General features: G+C 34.8%; 1 protein-coding gene across 17 annotated transcripts in view; it reads left to right on the top strand.

The window, feature by feature from the left end:
• The window catches only part of DPP10 (dipeptidyl peptidase like 10), a 1,578,941-nt gene extending 1,566,209 nt beyond the window's left edge, over window positions 1-12,732 (top strand). For all 17 annotated transcript variants that reach the window (XM_079923993.1, XM_079923994.1, XM_079923998.1 and 14 more), the window contains 5 exons: window positions 6,202-6,301; window positions 6,552-6,610; window positions 6,725-6,797; window positions 10,474-10,547; window positions 12,042-12,732. In XM_079923993.1, coding sequence (XP_079780119.1) covers window positions 6,202-6,301; window positions 6,552-6,610; window positions 6,725-6,797; window positions 10,474-10,547; window positions 12,042-12,176 — 441 coding nt within the window. In that variant the 3' untranslated portion in view covers window positions 12,177-12,732. The remainder of the gene's footprint in view (window positions 1-6,201; window positions 6,302-6,551; window positions 6,611-6,724; window positions 6,798-10,473; window positions 10,548-12,041) is intronic.
• Window positions 12,733-14,104: the final 1,372 nt, after the last annotated feature.

Genomic DNA, 14,104 nt, shown 5'->3' with positions numbered 1-14,104 from the left:
GAAAAAGAGGGAGAGGACTCAAATCAATAAAATTAGAAATGAAAAAGGAGAAGTTACAATGGACCCTGCAGAAATACAAAGCATCCTAATAGACTACTACAAGCAACTCTATGCCAATAAAATGGACAACCTGGAAGAAATGGACAAATGCTTAGAAAGGTATAACCTTCCAAGACTGAACCAGGAAGAAATAGAGAACATGAACAGACCAATCACAAGTAATGAAATTGAAACTGTGATTAAAAATCTTTCAACAAACAAAAGTCCAGAACCAGATGGCTTCACAGTTGAATTCTATCAAACATTTAGAGAAGAGCTAACACCCATCCTTCTCAAACTCTTCCAAAAAATTGCAAAGGAAGGAACACTCCCAAACTCATTCTATGAGGCCACCATCACCCTGATACCAAAACCAGACAAAGATACTACAAAAAAAGAAAATTACCAGCCAATATTACTGATGAATATAGATGCAAAAATCCTGAACAAAATACTAGCAAGCAGAACCCAACAACACATTACAAGGATCATACACCATGATCAAGTGGGATTTATCCCAGGGTTGCAAGGATTCTTCAATATACTCAAATCATCAGTGTGATACACCATATTAACAAATTGAAGAATAGAAATCATATGATCATCTCAATAAATGCAGAAAAAGCTTTTGACAAAATTCAACACCCATTTATGATAAAAACTCTCCAGAAAGTAGGCATAGAGGTAACCTACCTCAATATAATAAAGGCCATATATGACAAACCCACAGCAAACATCATTCTCAATGGTGAAAAGCTGAAAGCATTTCCTCTAAGATCAGGAACAAGACAAGGATGTCCACTGTCGCCACTATTATTCAACATAGTTTCGGAAGTCCTAGCCATGGCAATCAGAGAAGAAAAAGAAATAAAAGGAATACAAATTAGAAATGAAGAAGTAAAACTGTCACTGTTTGCAGATGACATGATACTATACATAGATTATCCTAAAGATGCCACCAGAAAACTACTAGAGCTAATCAGTGAATTTGGTAAAGTTGCAGGATACAAAATTAATGCACAGAAATCTCTTGCATTACTATACACTGACAATGAAAGATCAGAAAGAGAAATTAATGCAACAATAAATTTTGTTATTCATAACATATTTACAGTATTTTTACTTTAAATTAATTCACTGTGTATTACAACTGATGTGGTTCAGAAAGAATCATACAAGTCAAAGGCTGTAGGAGAAACGTTTTTTTTTTCAGTTCTGTCAGTATATCTTTTTGACTGCAATCATGAACTCTTGAAAACTATCTCAAAAAGTCACTTAAGTATCTCAAAACCTGGGGCCCATGAAAACGTAAGTCCTTAGTAAAATGGTATTACAGATTTCACCTCCTGTTTTTATAGTCTTTCTATCTATTGGATTCAGTTTCTTACACCACAGGTAAAAATTATTTTTTAAAGAAATAAAATTATCTATATTTTAGGTCCATGGAATAAACTTTTAAAAATCTAGATAAATTTGTTAAAATTTTATAAGTAATGCTAAAATGCTTTGCAAATGGACATGACGTAACAATTGTAATGAATGGAACAGTCTGATCACTGAGAAACAAAATGACAACACAACTGAAACATAGCAGCCTATACCAACTATTGACTATTATTGACCTATATCAAATTAAAAATGTGCTCTCGTTGACAAGAGTCAGTATGATGAACCCCAGTTTTTGGTATCTTCCTGATAGATACGAGTTGCTTTGGAAGTTAAAATCACCATTCTATGTCTACTAGAATTTATATCTGATTTCTTATATCTGATTCCAATATCCTTGTGGAATATTATTTTTCCAAGAACTTGTTCATTATCTATTCTGGCATTCAGTGAATAAATATGAAATGATAAAGAGGAAGGAAAGCAATTCAAATTTATTTTAATTCCTGCCAGTGTTGATTTTCTTTTAAAAATAGAATTTATTAACTGAAATAAATCAGTTTAAAGCAGTATTTTGAATAAGATTTTTAAATGCTATAGAGAGAATTTTATTCAAAAATTTTTACTACCATTTAAAGAGTATTTACCTTCATTAATCCCAAATCCTGGATTTTTTTTTTTAAACAGTAAAATACAATGTCTTATGCAACAGCGATGTACAACCCTGCTTTCAGTTAGAATCACATGGAGAGCTCCATGGCCCATTCTCCACATATTGATTCAATTGTTTTTGAGGGCATTGATACATAATTTTTTAAGTTCCACTGGTCAAGGGAATGCTGGCTAAAGCTAGGAAGATATTATGTTGGGAATCTTTATTACATTATTACACAATAAGAACTTTCTAATCAAAATATGGACCAGCAGTATAAACGTCTCCTGGGAGTTGGTTAAAAATGCAAAATCTTGGGCCCTATCCCAGATCTACTGGATTAGAATAGGCATTTTTAACAAGATTCCCAAATAATTTAAAAGAACTTTCATGTATTGTTCTGGAATCTGCCCCTCCTTTGGAAGACACCATTCTCCTTAGTTCCTGGAGATAATGACTCTGAGAATCATGTGAAACTAAGGTAAAAAAAAATTATACCAATTTATTAATTTATTTTATTTAAATATGATATACAGTTATTCTCAGGATAGTAATATCTAGCTAGTCTCTCAAAGTAGTTAAGTTATGTAAATAACTGAATTGTTATCAGTTGAAAGATTGTTTGGTTATTGTGGAATTAGAACCAGAAAAGCTATCAACTAAGATACATTTTTCACTATGAGAATACTGTTGCCGCTTGGGACATATTTGAAACCTCTTGGCTACAACACCATGGTCTCAATTCCATGACAGAGAACTAGAAAGGATATACCAGAAAGGCTCCTTGTAGGGACAGAATTTTCAAAGTCTCTCTACAGTTCTGCTCTATAATAGCTATTTATTTACTTGCTTTGCATGACTCATCCCACACCTTCATACTTCTGAAGGGGAGCAGAACATGCCATGCCAGAATATGCCTCTTTGGCATAAGGATTATTTTGAGCTGATTATTTTAAGAAACAGCATAAACAGGAGACACAGCATAAATGGGAGAAGCTTTAAAAACAGAGTAGAAGTTACCCTTTTGCAAGGGGTATTTACATTTATAAAGAAAACCTCTATTTGTGTCTCCCTCTCTTTACCAGGAAGGGAAGAACGACTCTAAATCATAAGAAACTTTTATCACTGGAGAAGGCACTGACTTAAATCTACATAAAAAACCTTACCCTTGTTTACAGTTCTTTTCCTGATAACTTCCCATCACTGACTTTCCCCCAACATTTTTCTTCTGTTTTTAGTTGAAGATGGTATTTAAGGTGGTGACTTGGGCCATCTAGGGAGTTACTTAGTTTCCCTGCTAATCTCCATGTATAGGTGAGGTATACAAGTAAATAAACTATTTGTTTTTCTCTTGTTAATCTCTCTTTTGTTGGAAGACATCTCAGCCAAGAGCTCAGAAAGATAAAAGGAAATTATTTTTCCTCCCTTCCACTTCTTTCTTTAGATATGTTAAGACATTTAAGCCTATTACTTTTTTTTGTATTAATTTTGCTGACTTAAGGCTATTTTCATCCCTCTCAAAGAGACTAAGCAAAGGTACTCTGTGGGGGCTTACTTCTATAAGGGATAATTTTATTTCTCTCAGTTTCTAATTGTTGCAGAAGCTTTGCATAAATGTCTGGGTACTAGCTAGATATTGTACACAATTGACATATATAGGGGAGGAAAAATAATTTCCCTCTGCCCTTCTCAGTTCTTGCCTGAGATTCTCTTACAATAAGAGACAGATTAACAAGAGAAAAATGAACAGAAGTTTGTTGACATGTACACCTCATGTATACATGGGAGGTACTCTGGGGAAAATGAGTAACTCTGTGAGGTGGCTTAGAAATGAGGCTTAAATACCATCTTAATAGCGATGCTGAAAACTCGGCCTCTGTGCACCCATGCTGAATCCAATCTCAGAGGCAGAGTTTTGGGTGAAGTAGAAAAGGATATCTTCACTGCTTTGTCAGGCAAAGGGGGATGCAGCAGACCATTGCCCCTCAAAACTGTGTGTCTCAACCTGGAAGGATTTCATGAGGAGTTTTATAGCAATGGTTCAAGGGCAGGGTTGCTGATAAGGATTAGAGTGTGTGCAGGGGCTGCATTCCTTTAATCTGGTCTCAGGTGGTCTGTTGAGTTTCTGTGGTTACTTTAATCTGGCCTTAGGTGGTCTTTTGAAGAACTTCTCTGGTTCCTTTAATCTGGAATGAAGAATGCTGACATCTTCCATTTGTTTGGGATTTTAGTACTGTAAAGAGCTCAAAGATACTGTTATGTGTATCCTTTGAGGCAGAACCAGGACCCCGCCCCAAGGCTGCACTACTGTTTCTTGCTTGCTCCTCCCTTGTCTCTGTATCCCCTCCCTTCCCTGATTAGCAACTGTTCGAATCTGCCCTTTGGGACTCAGGGAAGTTCATAGAGGTGGAGTCAGTTTCCCACAAACAAGAAATGGGGAGCAGAAAAGCTTCTGTGCCCAGGAGCCCCACAGAGTTCTGCACGCTTTCAACAGGGAAAGGGAAGAGGGGATATAGGCATTTTAAGAGAGAATAAATTATTGTTAGGAAAAACAAATGGGGCTTTAGAAGAATAGATGGGAGGTATAGTTTGTGATATAGTCTCTCTGGCTGTGGTGTCAACTTCTAGTCTCCTTTCCTGTGGCAAGAGGCAATCTTCCCTGGTTGATGAAACTTCCAGGGAGGGGATCTAGAACAATTGATTTCTTTTTGGAGGATCTGCCTTTAGGAAGATAAGGGGAGTTCAGAGAAAGCTTCTGTCAGCATTTGCTGTTTTTTCCAGTGCCTATATCTCAAAATAATCAATATGCCAAGTGGCATACTTTGGGGTGGTGTATTCTGCTACCCTTCACATATGTTCTGTCAACCACTTAAGTAATGTCTGATTTCATTTTGGACTTTCTAATACCATTTTTTTTTTTTTTGCGGTACACGGGCCTCTCACTGTTGTGGCCTCTCCCATTGTGGAGCACAGGCTCCGGACACACAGACTCAGTGGCCATGGCTCATGGGCCCAGCCGCTCCATGGCGTGTGGGATCTTCCCGGACCGGGGCACAAACCCATGTCGCCTGCATCAGCAAGCGGACTCTCAACCACTGCACCACCAGGGAAGCCCTCTAGTACCAATTTTTAAACAATGCTCCAAATAAGCACAAATGAAATTCTTTACTACTCATCTCAAGAGTATAGAGAAAACAACACGTTCCTAGAGCACTGGACCACACTAGAATCATCTGGAAATCTTTCAAAAGTAGAGCCAATTGCATCAGAATTTCTGTGCTAAGGCCTGGGTATTAATATTTTTTTAATACCTACTAGGATACTCCATTGTCTGGCAAAATGAAAAACAGTTCCAAGAACACAGCAAGAATTAACATCTAAAATGAACAGACAACTCAGTAGGTCATTCCCTTAGCCTAGCATTACTGTAGTTATTAAAATCTTCTTTGGAAATTTTCTAGTCAGATCGTGGTCTACAAAAGAAAACTGGACACATTGATTTATTTTTTTAAGAAGTTATAATTAAGTTTGTTCAAAAGCATTTCAAGAGGATATTTAAAAATTAAATTTAAAAATAATCCAACTCATCTAACTAGCAAAAGTATTTATCTTATACCATTTCTTTCAAGTTTTTAGTTGTGTGGAATTGAAAGCAGAATCTATACTTGTGAAGATATATTTTAAATATTTAATTCCTCTTTCTTAATTCTTAATAATCATCATTATTAAATGCTTTATTAAATGAATATACTGTTTTATTAAATATATAGTACCTAAAATGATATGATTTAATCAGTTCTGTATTTTCCTAATTTCAAATTGTTTGGAGTTATTCCCAGATATCAAATCAAAGAGCCAATATTTGACACTTGATGATATATAATTAATTTTATATTTTACCTAAAGTTATTAAAATAGCTTATTATATAAAAATTTAAATAACTCTTTTCAAAATTTTCATCTGTACATAGTGATGTTAGTATATTCTTTGCTCCAGTCTGGGACATTATGAGACATTCTGATATGTGTATTACCAAACAGTGACCAAAAGCTTAAAAAAATCTCTAGGAATATATATATATATATATAAAAATATATATGAAAACTTTTTTTTTTTTTGTCAGGGGTATGGTGGCTATATTGCATCAATGATATTAAAATCAGATGAAAACCTTTTTAAATGTGGATCAGTGATTGCACCCATTATAGACTTGAAGTTGTATGGTGAGTACTTCCTACAGACTGACCTAATATAATGTACGGATTCATAGACAAGAAAGTCCCCATGTAGAGAAGCTCATTTGAGTTCATTTATCATGTGTTATCAGAGATGTTTTCAGCTCTTTATCACCTCTCTGATTCAATCAATTTTAGTGGAGCATGACAATTAAATGTGAAATGTAGAAACTAAATGAAATATGCTAGTCAAATGATTTTTAGTTTACCCTCAAATTTCTGTTTTCTTGGGTCACAGCCTCAGCTTTCTCTGAAAGATATCTTGGTATGCCAGCTAAAGAAGAAAGCACATACCAGGTAACTAATTTAAAACCAATGAAGAAAGGAGAGTATTTTTGTTCTAAAAACCCAGTCAAAATGCAAATATAGATAAATCTTTATATACAGATTTTTGTGTTTTTGTTTTTATAGGCTTCCAGTGTGCTACATAATATTCATGGCTTAAAAGAAGAAAATATATTAATAATTCATGGGACTGCTGACAGTAAGTATTATACTTGCTGCTACTGATTGATGTGGTCTGACCTTGAACAAAGGGGTACATCCAAGGACTTGCTTACAGGAGGCCCTGTAACCCTTCTGGGGAGGAGAGCAGAGGAGTTGGGCACAAAGAATCTGATACCTGCACTGCCCAGTAAACCTCTCTGGGATGATGGAAATGTCATCTCTGTGCTGTTGAGCACAGTAGCCGCTGGCCACATGTGGCTCTCAAGCACTTGACATGTTCAGTATGACTGAGGAACTGAATTTTTAAATTTTAGTTAATTGTAATTAATTTACATGTAAATAACCACATGTGGTTAGTCACTACTAGGACAGTGTTCTTCAGGTACCTCAAATGGAAACTAACCTGGAAAACAGCAGCATAGCAAACAGGTGCCAGCACTGAGATGATATTCTGATGAGTTTTACCACTCGAAACAAAAACCCAAAAGGCACTTTCATATCACCTCTCATTTTTTATTATTTTAAACATTGGAGATGAATGTGATTGATCGTGCTAGTAATAAATAATATTTTATATTCACATGAAGTGTTTGGTACTCAAAGAATTTTTTTTATGATTTTATGTGAAATCTTACAACAGAGGGCTATTTATAGCCCCACTCACAGATGAGAAAAATCAATTTCAAGGAGGAAACTGATTTATCCAAGGCCACCTGGCAAGTGAGCAAAGAGAAGCAAAGCCTTGAAGCAATATTTCCTAAATCTTAAACTTGTTTTTGTCAGTCCGCTCTGCCCTGCCTCAGTATTTTTATCCCATTTTACATAGAATACCACTAAAAAGGCCTTATATCAAAGATAGTACCAGCTGTCACTCAAACTTAACTTAGAGGCATGTCAGGCCACAGTTAAATTATAGCTTAGATCAATATTGATATATACCATACATATATATATATATACACACACATACGTATAGTATATATTTGTATAAATAGGTAAATGAGGGAGAAGAAACAAATCTCCCTTAGGTAGATTTCCAAATCAAGGAGGCAAAGCTTAATTCTCCTGCCTTCCCCCTTCACAGTGTGTTGCACTTAGTGATTTGCTTCAAAAGAGTACAGTATGGAATGGAGGGGGAAGGGTAACTTTCATGGCAGAGAAACTTGACAAACTTCACCTCAGCCAGGTGATCAAGGTCAGCATTAACAGTGACAAGTCATGTAGATAGTATGTAACCTTGATGTGGCTTCATGAGAACGGCATTCTATCTCTATATGGTCTTGTCCCAAATACGCATAACCCCAGACAAACCCAAATGAGGAACATCTTACCAAATTCCTGACCAGTACTCCTCAGAACTGCCAAAGTCATCAAAAGCAAAGAAAGTTTGAGAAATCATCATAGACCAGAAGGGGTTAAGGAAACAGTACATCTAAATGTTTCTAAATGTACCATAATAATGTAAGATGCTAACAGGTAGGGAAAACTGGGTAAGGGATATACAGGAACTCTCTGTACTATCTTTGCAACTTTTCTGAAAATCTAAAACTATTATGATTTTTTTAAAAAAGACTTAGATGATACCATACCTGTTGTAGATGAAACATGATGTAAGAGAACATAAACATTTTGAAGGACATTAGAATTTTGTTCTAAGGTATTAAGAACTTACATATACATTGTTAGTAATAACAAATAGTGATTATTAAGTAATGGCTGAATGTTAGGAAATGTGCTAAAAGCTTTTAATACCATAGTATCTGTTTTTCACAAAAATACTGTGCAGTAGGTATTACTTCTCTTGTTATTTGACAAATTGGGAAAATAAATATTATGGAATTTATATAACTTGCCGAAAATCACACAGCTATTAACAGAAAGGTGGTTTGAAATAGGCATTGAGGCTCTTATTCATTTGGCCTTAAAGCTTCAATTATGGGAATAAATTATTTTCAAGATTAAATTATTTTACATCTAGCCATCACACTTTAATATATTAACGTTATTCAGTTGTTTCTGTTCATATGTTTTAATTATTAAGGTAAATTTTGTTGTTCCCTGACTCATCCAGTCATGGGCCTGGGACTTCACCTACCTGATAAAATGTAAGCAGACCTTCAGCACTCGTCACTTCAAAGAAAATACACCTGTGTGTTTGCACACACACACACACAAATGTACTCACACACACCACACACACAAATGTACTCACATATACCACACACACATTCCACATGGGACTGGTAGGTTATAGGTACTCAGTCAATAATACTATAATACCACCATCATTATCATCTTCCAAAATTATCAGCAAATCGGATAACTCAACCAATTAGACTTTTAATGCCCCCATTTAGTTTTAGGAAGGGGACAAATGGCAAATGTCAACAGGCTTTGCACTAGAAACTAAACAGAAAAAAAAAAAACTGGAAAATCCATTTATGCATTTATCTTTTCAGCTATATCCATGCAGCTGAATGATGGAGTCCTTTTCAATTTGTTTTCTGCAATAAACAAATGAGGTATATAAAGGATCATTTTATCTCAGTCATTGCCCTATTTATTAACATTTCTAGTAGCTTACATTTACAGAGCAATTTGCACAGTTACTTAGAAATGGCATGGTAATTTTCCCATTAAGTACAATAAGAGAATGTTAGAAAAGATTATAGGTAGACTTTTAAAAGATATAGACGATTATGTGGAGTCTTTTATTGTCTGCTCTGTAGCAGGATTAATCAGTACCACAGCATTAGAACAATGAAGAAGCTTAAACTATTGATAAGGCTGCCCTAGTTTTACAAAGACAGTCAAAAACTGTGAGCTTAAAAGTTATTTACAGAAATTTGAAGATACACAGTGTAGGAATGTATTGCCAAGGCAGCATATGAGCTAAGTGCTACACACAAAAAATTGTAAGTGATTTGTCCAAGTCTTCATAGCTGGTTAGGGACAATGCTGCTACCCACACCCAGGCTGCTGTGCTGCTTATTTCAGAGTTTTGGAACTGAGGTTCAGGGAGAAGGAAGCTAGAAGGAAAGAGGAGAAACCAGTATGGTCCACATTAAATATTTAGCCCTTGAGTAATGATATGTGTATGCTATTTTCTCAACATGAGGTATTCTTTTCTAATTTAATATAAAGCAGAATGCCAGTGTCTGAGAGTGGCCCTAGTGATCCTCAGAAAGGAATAGAAGGCTGGCTTGCTATTACTATCCAGACAGGCGTTCACTGTGTTAAAATTGTTATAATGGTATAAAATACGTGAATAATTACAAATAATAAATGATATGCAATATAATAAATCTAATCACCATTCTGTAAAGTAGAGGCTTAGTAGGAACTGCTGTTTTAATTTATTTTTTTATAATGTGAAGCTCAAAGTTTTATTGCCATTGTATCTACTGGCTTTCCAGGTAAAGGTAGGTATCAGTCTTTTAAGTGTGCAGTGGATGTAAAGTAAAAATCCATAAATGGATTTTCCAGTTATTATTTTTTTTTCTGTTTAGTTTCTAGTGCAAAGCCTGTTGACATTTGCCACTTGTCCCCTTCCCAAAACTAAACGGGAGCATTAAAAGTCTAATTGGTTGAGTTATCCGATTTGCTGATAATTTTGGAAGATAAATACATAATCTCTTTGAAAAAATGATATAAACATGTTCTGATCCTGAAAAATGTATTTCCTTCAAATATCATAATTTAATTTCTTGCAGCAAAAGTTCATTTCCAGCATTCAGCAGAATTAATCAAACACCTAATAAAAGCTGGAGTGAATTATACTATGCAGGTAAGCTACTTTTTCAGAAAAATATGTTTTTCTACCTTGGTTTTTTAGTTGTAAAATGCAGAACACAGCTTCTATATGACTCCATCTCCCACCCTTTCATTTTTACTGTTTTTTTCAGCTACCAAATTGTGTTCTTATTTCCTAATTACAATGAGAATGTGGATCACCTTATGTTTTATATGTGAATTGCATAAACTCTTTCAAAAATGTTTTTTCTTCTCTAACTTTTTTATTCATATCACTGATAATGAATTATTTTAAAATAATAATTTTTATTTCCTTTCTAGTTCCTTTGTCTTTTTGTCCGTTTCCATCACTCATCATAAAAAGTGGGGGAAAATAGTTTTGAGTAAATAACATGAGAGAAAAAGGAGAGGGCAAAACATCCTTACGTCATTTACATGTCTTCATTCAACCATATTTAGTAAATATTTATCAAGGATTTACTTTACAGGGGTCTCTATGCTAAATGGGTCAACAGGACATACTTTACACATCAAGGAACTTTCAATCTGAAGCAGGAGTCATGGAAGGGAAAAAAATTGTTTTAATTCCTCAGCATTTGGAAGAACTAAAAGTCGTTCATTATACTTAAAACACAGGAACCAGGGTTAGAATGATGAAAGATGAAGATGTAGAGATAAACAGATGGAGAGTCATGGCAGTGACAGTGTAAAGGATTGTGAGGCTTTACTCAGAGGGAAACGAGGCACCATCTAAAAACTTGACACTCAGGAATTGACATGACAGTATTTTCATTTATATTTTAGAAAACTCACTAATGTCGTTTATATTGGAAGGACATTGTCAAAGTAAAAATTGCATTACACAAGATTAAACAGACAAGGAAAACTTTATCCAAGACTACTGCAATAGGGGAGAAAGAGTAAACTCAACTTTGTTAAAACAAGGGGCTGGAGCATTTTTAAGAGCCCCAATGGAGGGACTCATTGCCTTCTGTGTTTGGTAATCAGCCTTAAGAAACATTTCTTTTATCTTTATGACAGGAAGCAGTTTTACAACTTGGAGACTGGGAGATAGGGGGGTGCTGTCTCTCTTTCAATGTTTGCATTTCAAAGAGATGGTTTCCAAGTCCTTGAGAAAGAAATTCCCTGGGTTGTAAAACTGGCAAGAGTCTGAAAGAAGATTTACATACATTTCAAAGGGACAGAGAAAGAACTTACAGAACTATCTAAAATTTAGTTAAGGTGATGTCAGTGCCACCTTGCTCAACGTGAACGTAGAAAGCTCTAACTTTTTGGCCAACAAATCCCAATATAAATGCATAAAATTGTATTTTGTCTCAAATGTTGATTTTGATATGATTATAATAAAAAAGGAAAGTTTAGCATGAACAACAAAGAGTTAAATTACATGAGATTTTGGTCAGATATTATTTTCCCAAGTTCCGTTGCCATGGGGCTAAAGTAATGAGTTCTGAGGAAGAAGACTTGCTTTGATAACTTTAAATCTCCGTTCCCTTCAATATCTTAGGTCTACCCAGATGAAGGCCATGACGTATCTGAGAAGAGCAAATATCATCTCTACAGCACAATCCTCAGATTCTTCAGTGATTGTTTAAAGGAAGAAATACCCATATTACCACAGGAACCAGAAGAAGATGAATAAAGGACCCTATTTATATAGAACTGAAGGGGATATTGAGGCTCAATGAAACCTAACCAAGAGACTGTAATATTGTAGATGCTCCAGAATTTCAAGGGCAGCTTAAGGAGATGATGCTGGAACAGCACACTCAGAGACAATGAACTAGAATTTGAATACAGAAGTCCATGTCTACTGTGTTACCAAGGGTGCAGAACCTGTTTCTTTGTGTAAGAAAGGTCAAAGGGTTGGTTTCCTGGGAGGAATTAGTTTTGCATTAAAGTAGGAGTAGTGCATGTTTTCTTCTGTTATCCCCCTATTGGTTCTGTAATTAGTTGCTCTCATTTTAATTTCAGTGGCCACGGTCATCTTTGCATATAATGCACAACTTATCAGTACTACAGTCCCTGATCTTTGATGTCTGAGCTGCAATCTAACACTTTACTGTACCTTTAAAATAAGTGCAATTCCTTCATTGTCTATTATTATGCTTAAGATTCGGTTAATAAAAACCAGAGTATTTTATGTAATTTCTGTTTATAAAAAGACATTTTTAAATGGGTCACAGGTCATGTAGAAATATGGGTTTCAGCACCTTCCAAAGTTCAACCAGTTATCAGTAGATAGGATATCTTTAAATCAACACATGAGGTATGTCTCACAATATGTATACACACGTGTGCATATGAAGTCAATAAATCTATCTTTACATGTATTCATGCTACAAAGGATAAACTTTTGATGAATTAGAAGAAACACTCTTTTACAGTCTGTAATGGATGCTTTGTTTAATGAGCCAAATATGATGAAACTTTTTTTTCCAATTCAAATTCTAGCTATTGTTTTCCTATAAATGTTTGGGTTGTGTTTGGTATTGTTTTTAGTGGTTAATAGTTTTCTAGTTGCAATTTAATTTTTTGAATATGATACCTTGTCACATGTAAATTAGGTACTTAAATATTAAATTATAGTTTCTGATAAAGAAATTTTGTTAACACTGCAATGCCACTGAGTGCTATTTTGCTCTTTTGGTGGAGAAAGCTTTTTTAAAACACTGAGTCCTTTTACTTCTCTCAATGAAGAATCAATTCTCATTTTCATGGTAAAAGCAAAGAGCTGGATTATTTCATTTGCTAGTTCCTATTTAGTATTCCGTGCCTGTCCAATTCATCTGTAACTATTTAATTTAAATCCTTCTGGTGAGATTTAGAAATGAAATACTTTTTATTCATTGGCCAAAAAGTTCATGAACAGCAGTGTGTACTCTTTAAGGCACAAAATGCCTTAATTTCTGTGCTGTGTTGACTTGCAGTAGTGAGTAACTGCGAATGTAAAATAAACTTGACTGTATGAAGTCAATTTAGGTCATGAGAATATTAACTTTGGTGACTAAAGTCAAAGAGTATCTTCTCACTTCACTTGAGGTATCTTCCAGAAGAGATGTCCAAAAGTCAAGCTCAGAAGTTCAGTTAAAGCTAGGCAGTGGACTGTGTTTTTGTGGTTTTAAAAATTCCTTAGGACAGGCTGGATTATCATGACATCGGAACACCAGGAGGAAACTTTAAAATGTCATGGAATTGCTCAGTAACCCTCTTGTTTTGTGAAAGCATCAACCCCAAATCAGGGTTTTTGGAAACACATAAATCGTTTTTTGGGTATTCTGCTTTTCTTCCGGGTTCTTTGGAATTGCATCTTCACTGCTCTGTTGGATTCAATTTAAAATGGGAAAAGCTCTTTTCTGAAAGACCCATTTCAAGTCTTTTTCAAGAATAGTAAACACGTTTTTTTAAAAAAATAAGTGTCATGTTTAAAAGGAAAGTTTTGCCTATTTTATTAAGATGGAAATTTCTTTTTAGGCTGAAGTCCAATTGAAGCTTTTTAATCAATATTTTAAATTTCAACAACTAGAGTTTTTTATGATGCAAATAATTATTATGTTGACTGAAAGATGT

The sequence above is a fragment of the Stenella coeruleoalba genome, assembly GCF_951394435.1.
Source record: "Stenella coeruleoalba genome assembly, chromosome: 6".
NCBI classification, from domain to species: domain Eukaryota; kingdom Metazoa; phylum Chordata; class Mammalia; order Artiodactyla; family Delphinidae; genus Stenella; species Stenella coeruleoalba.
This window is presented reverse-complemented; position numbering and strand designations above follow the sequence as displayed.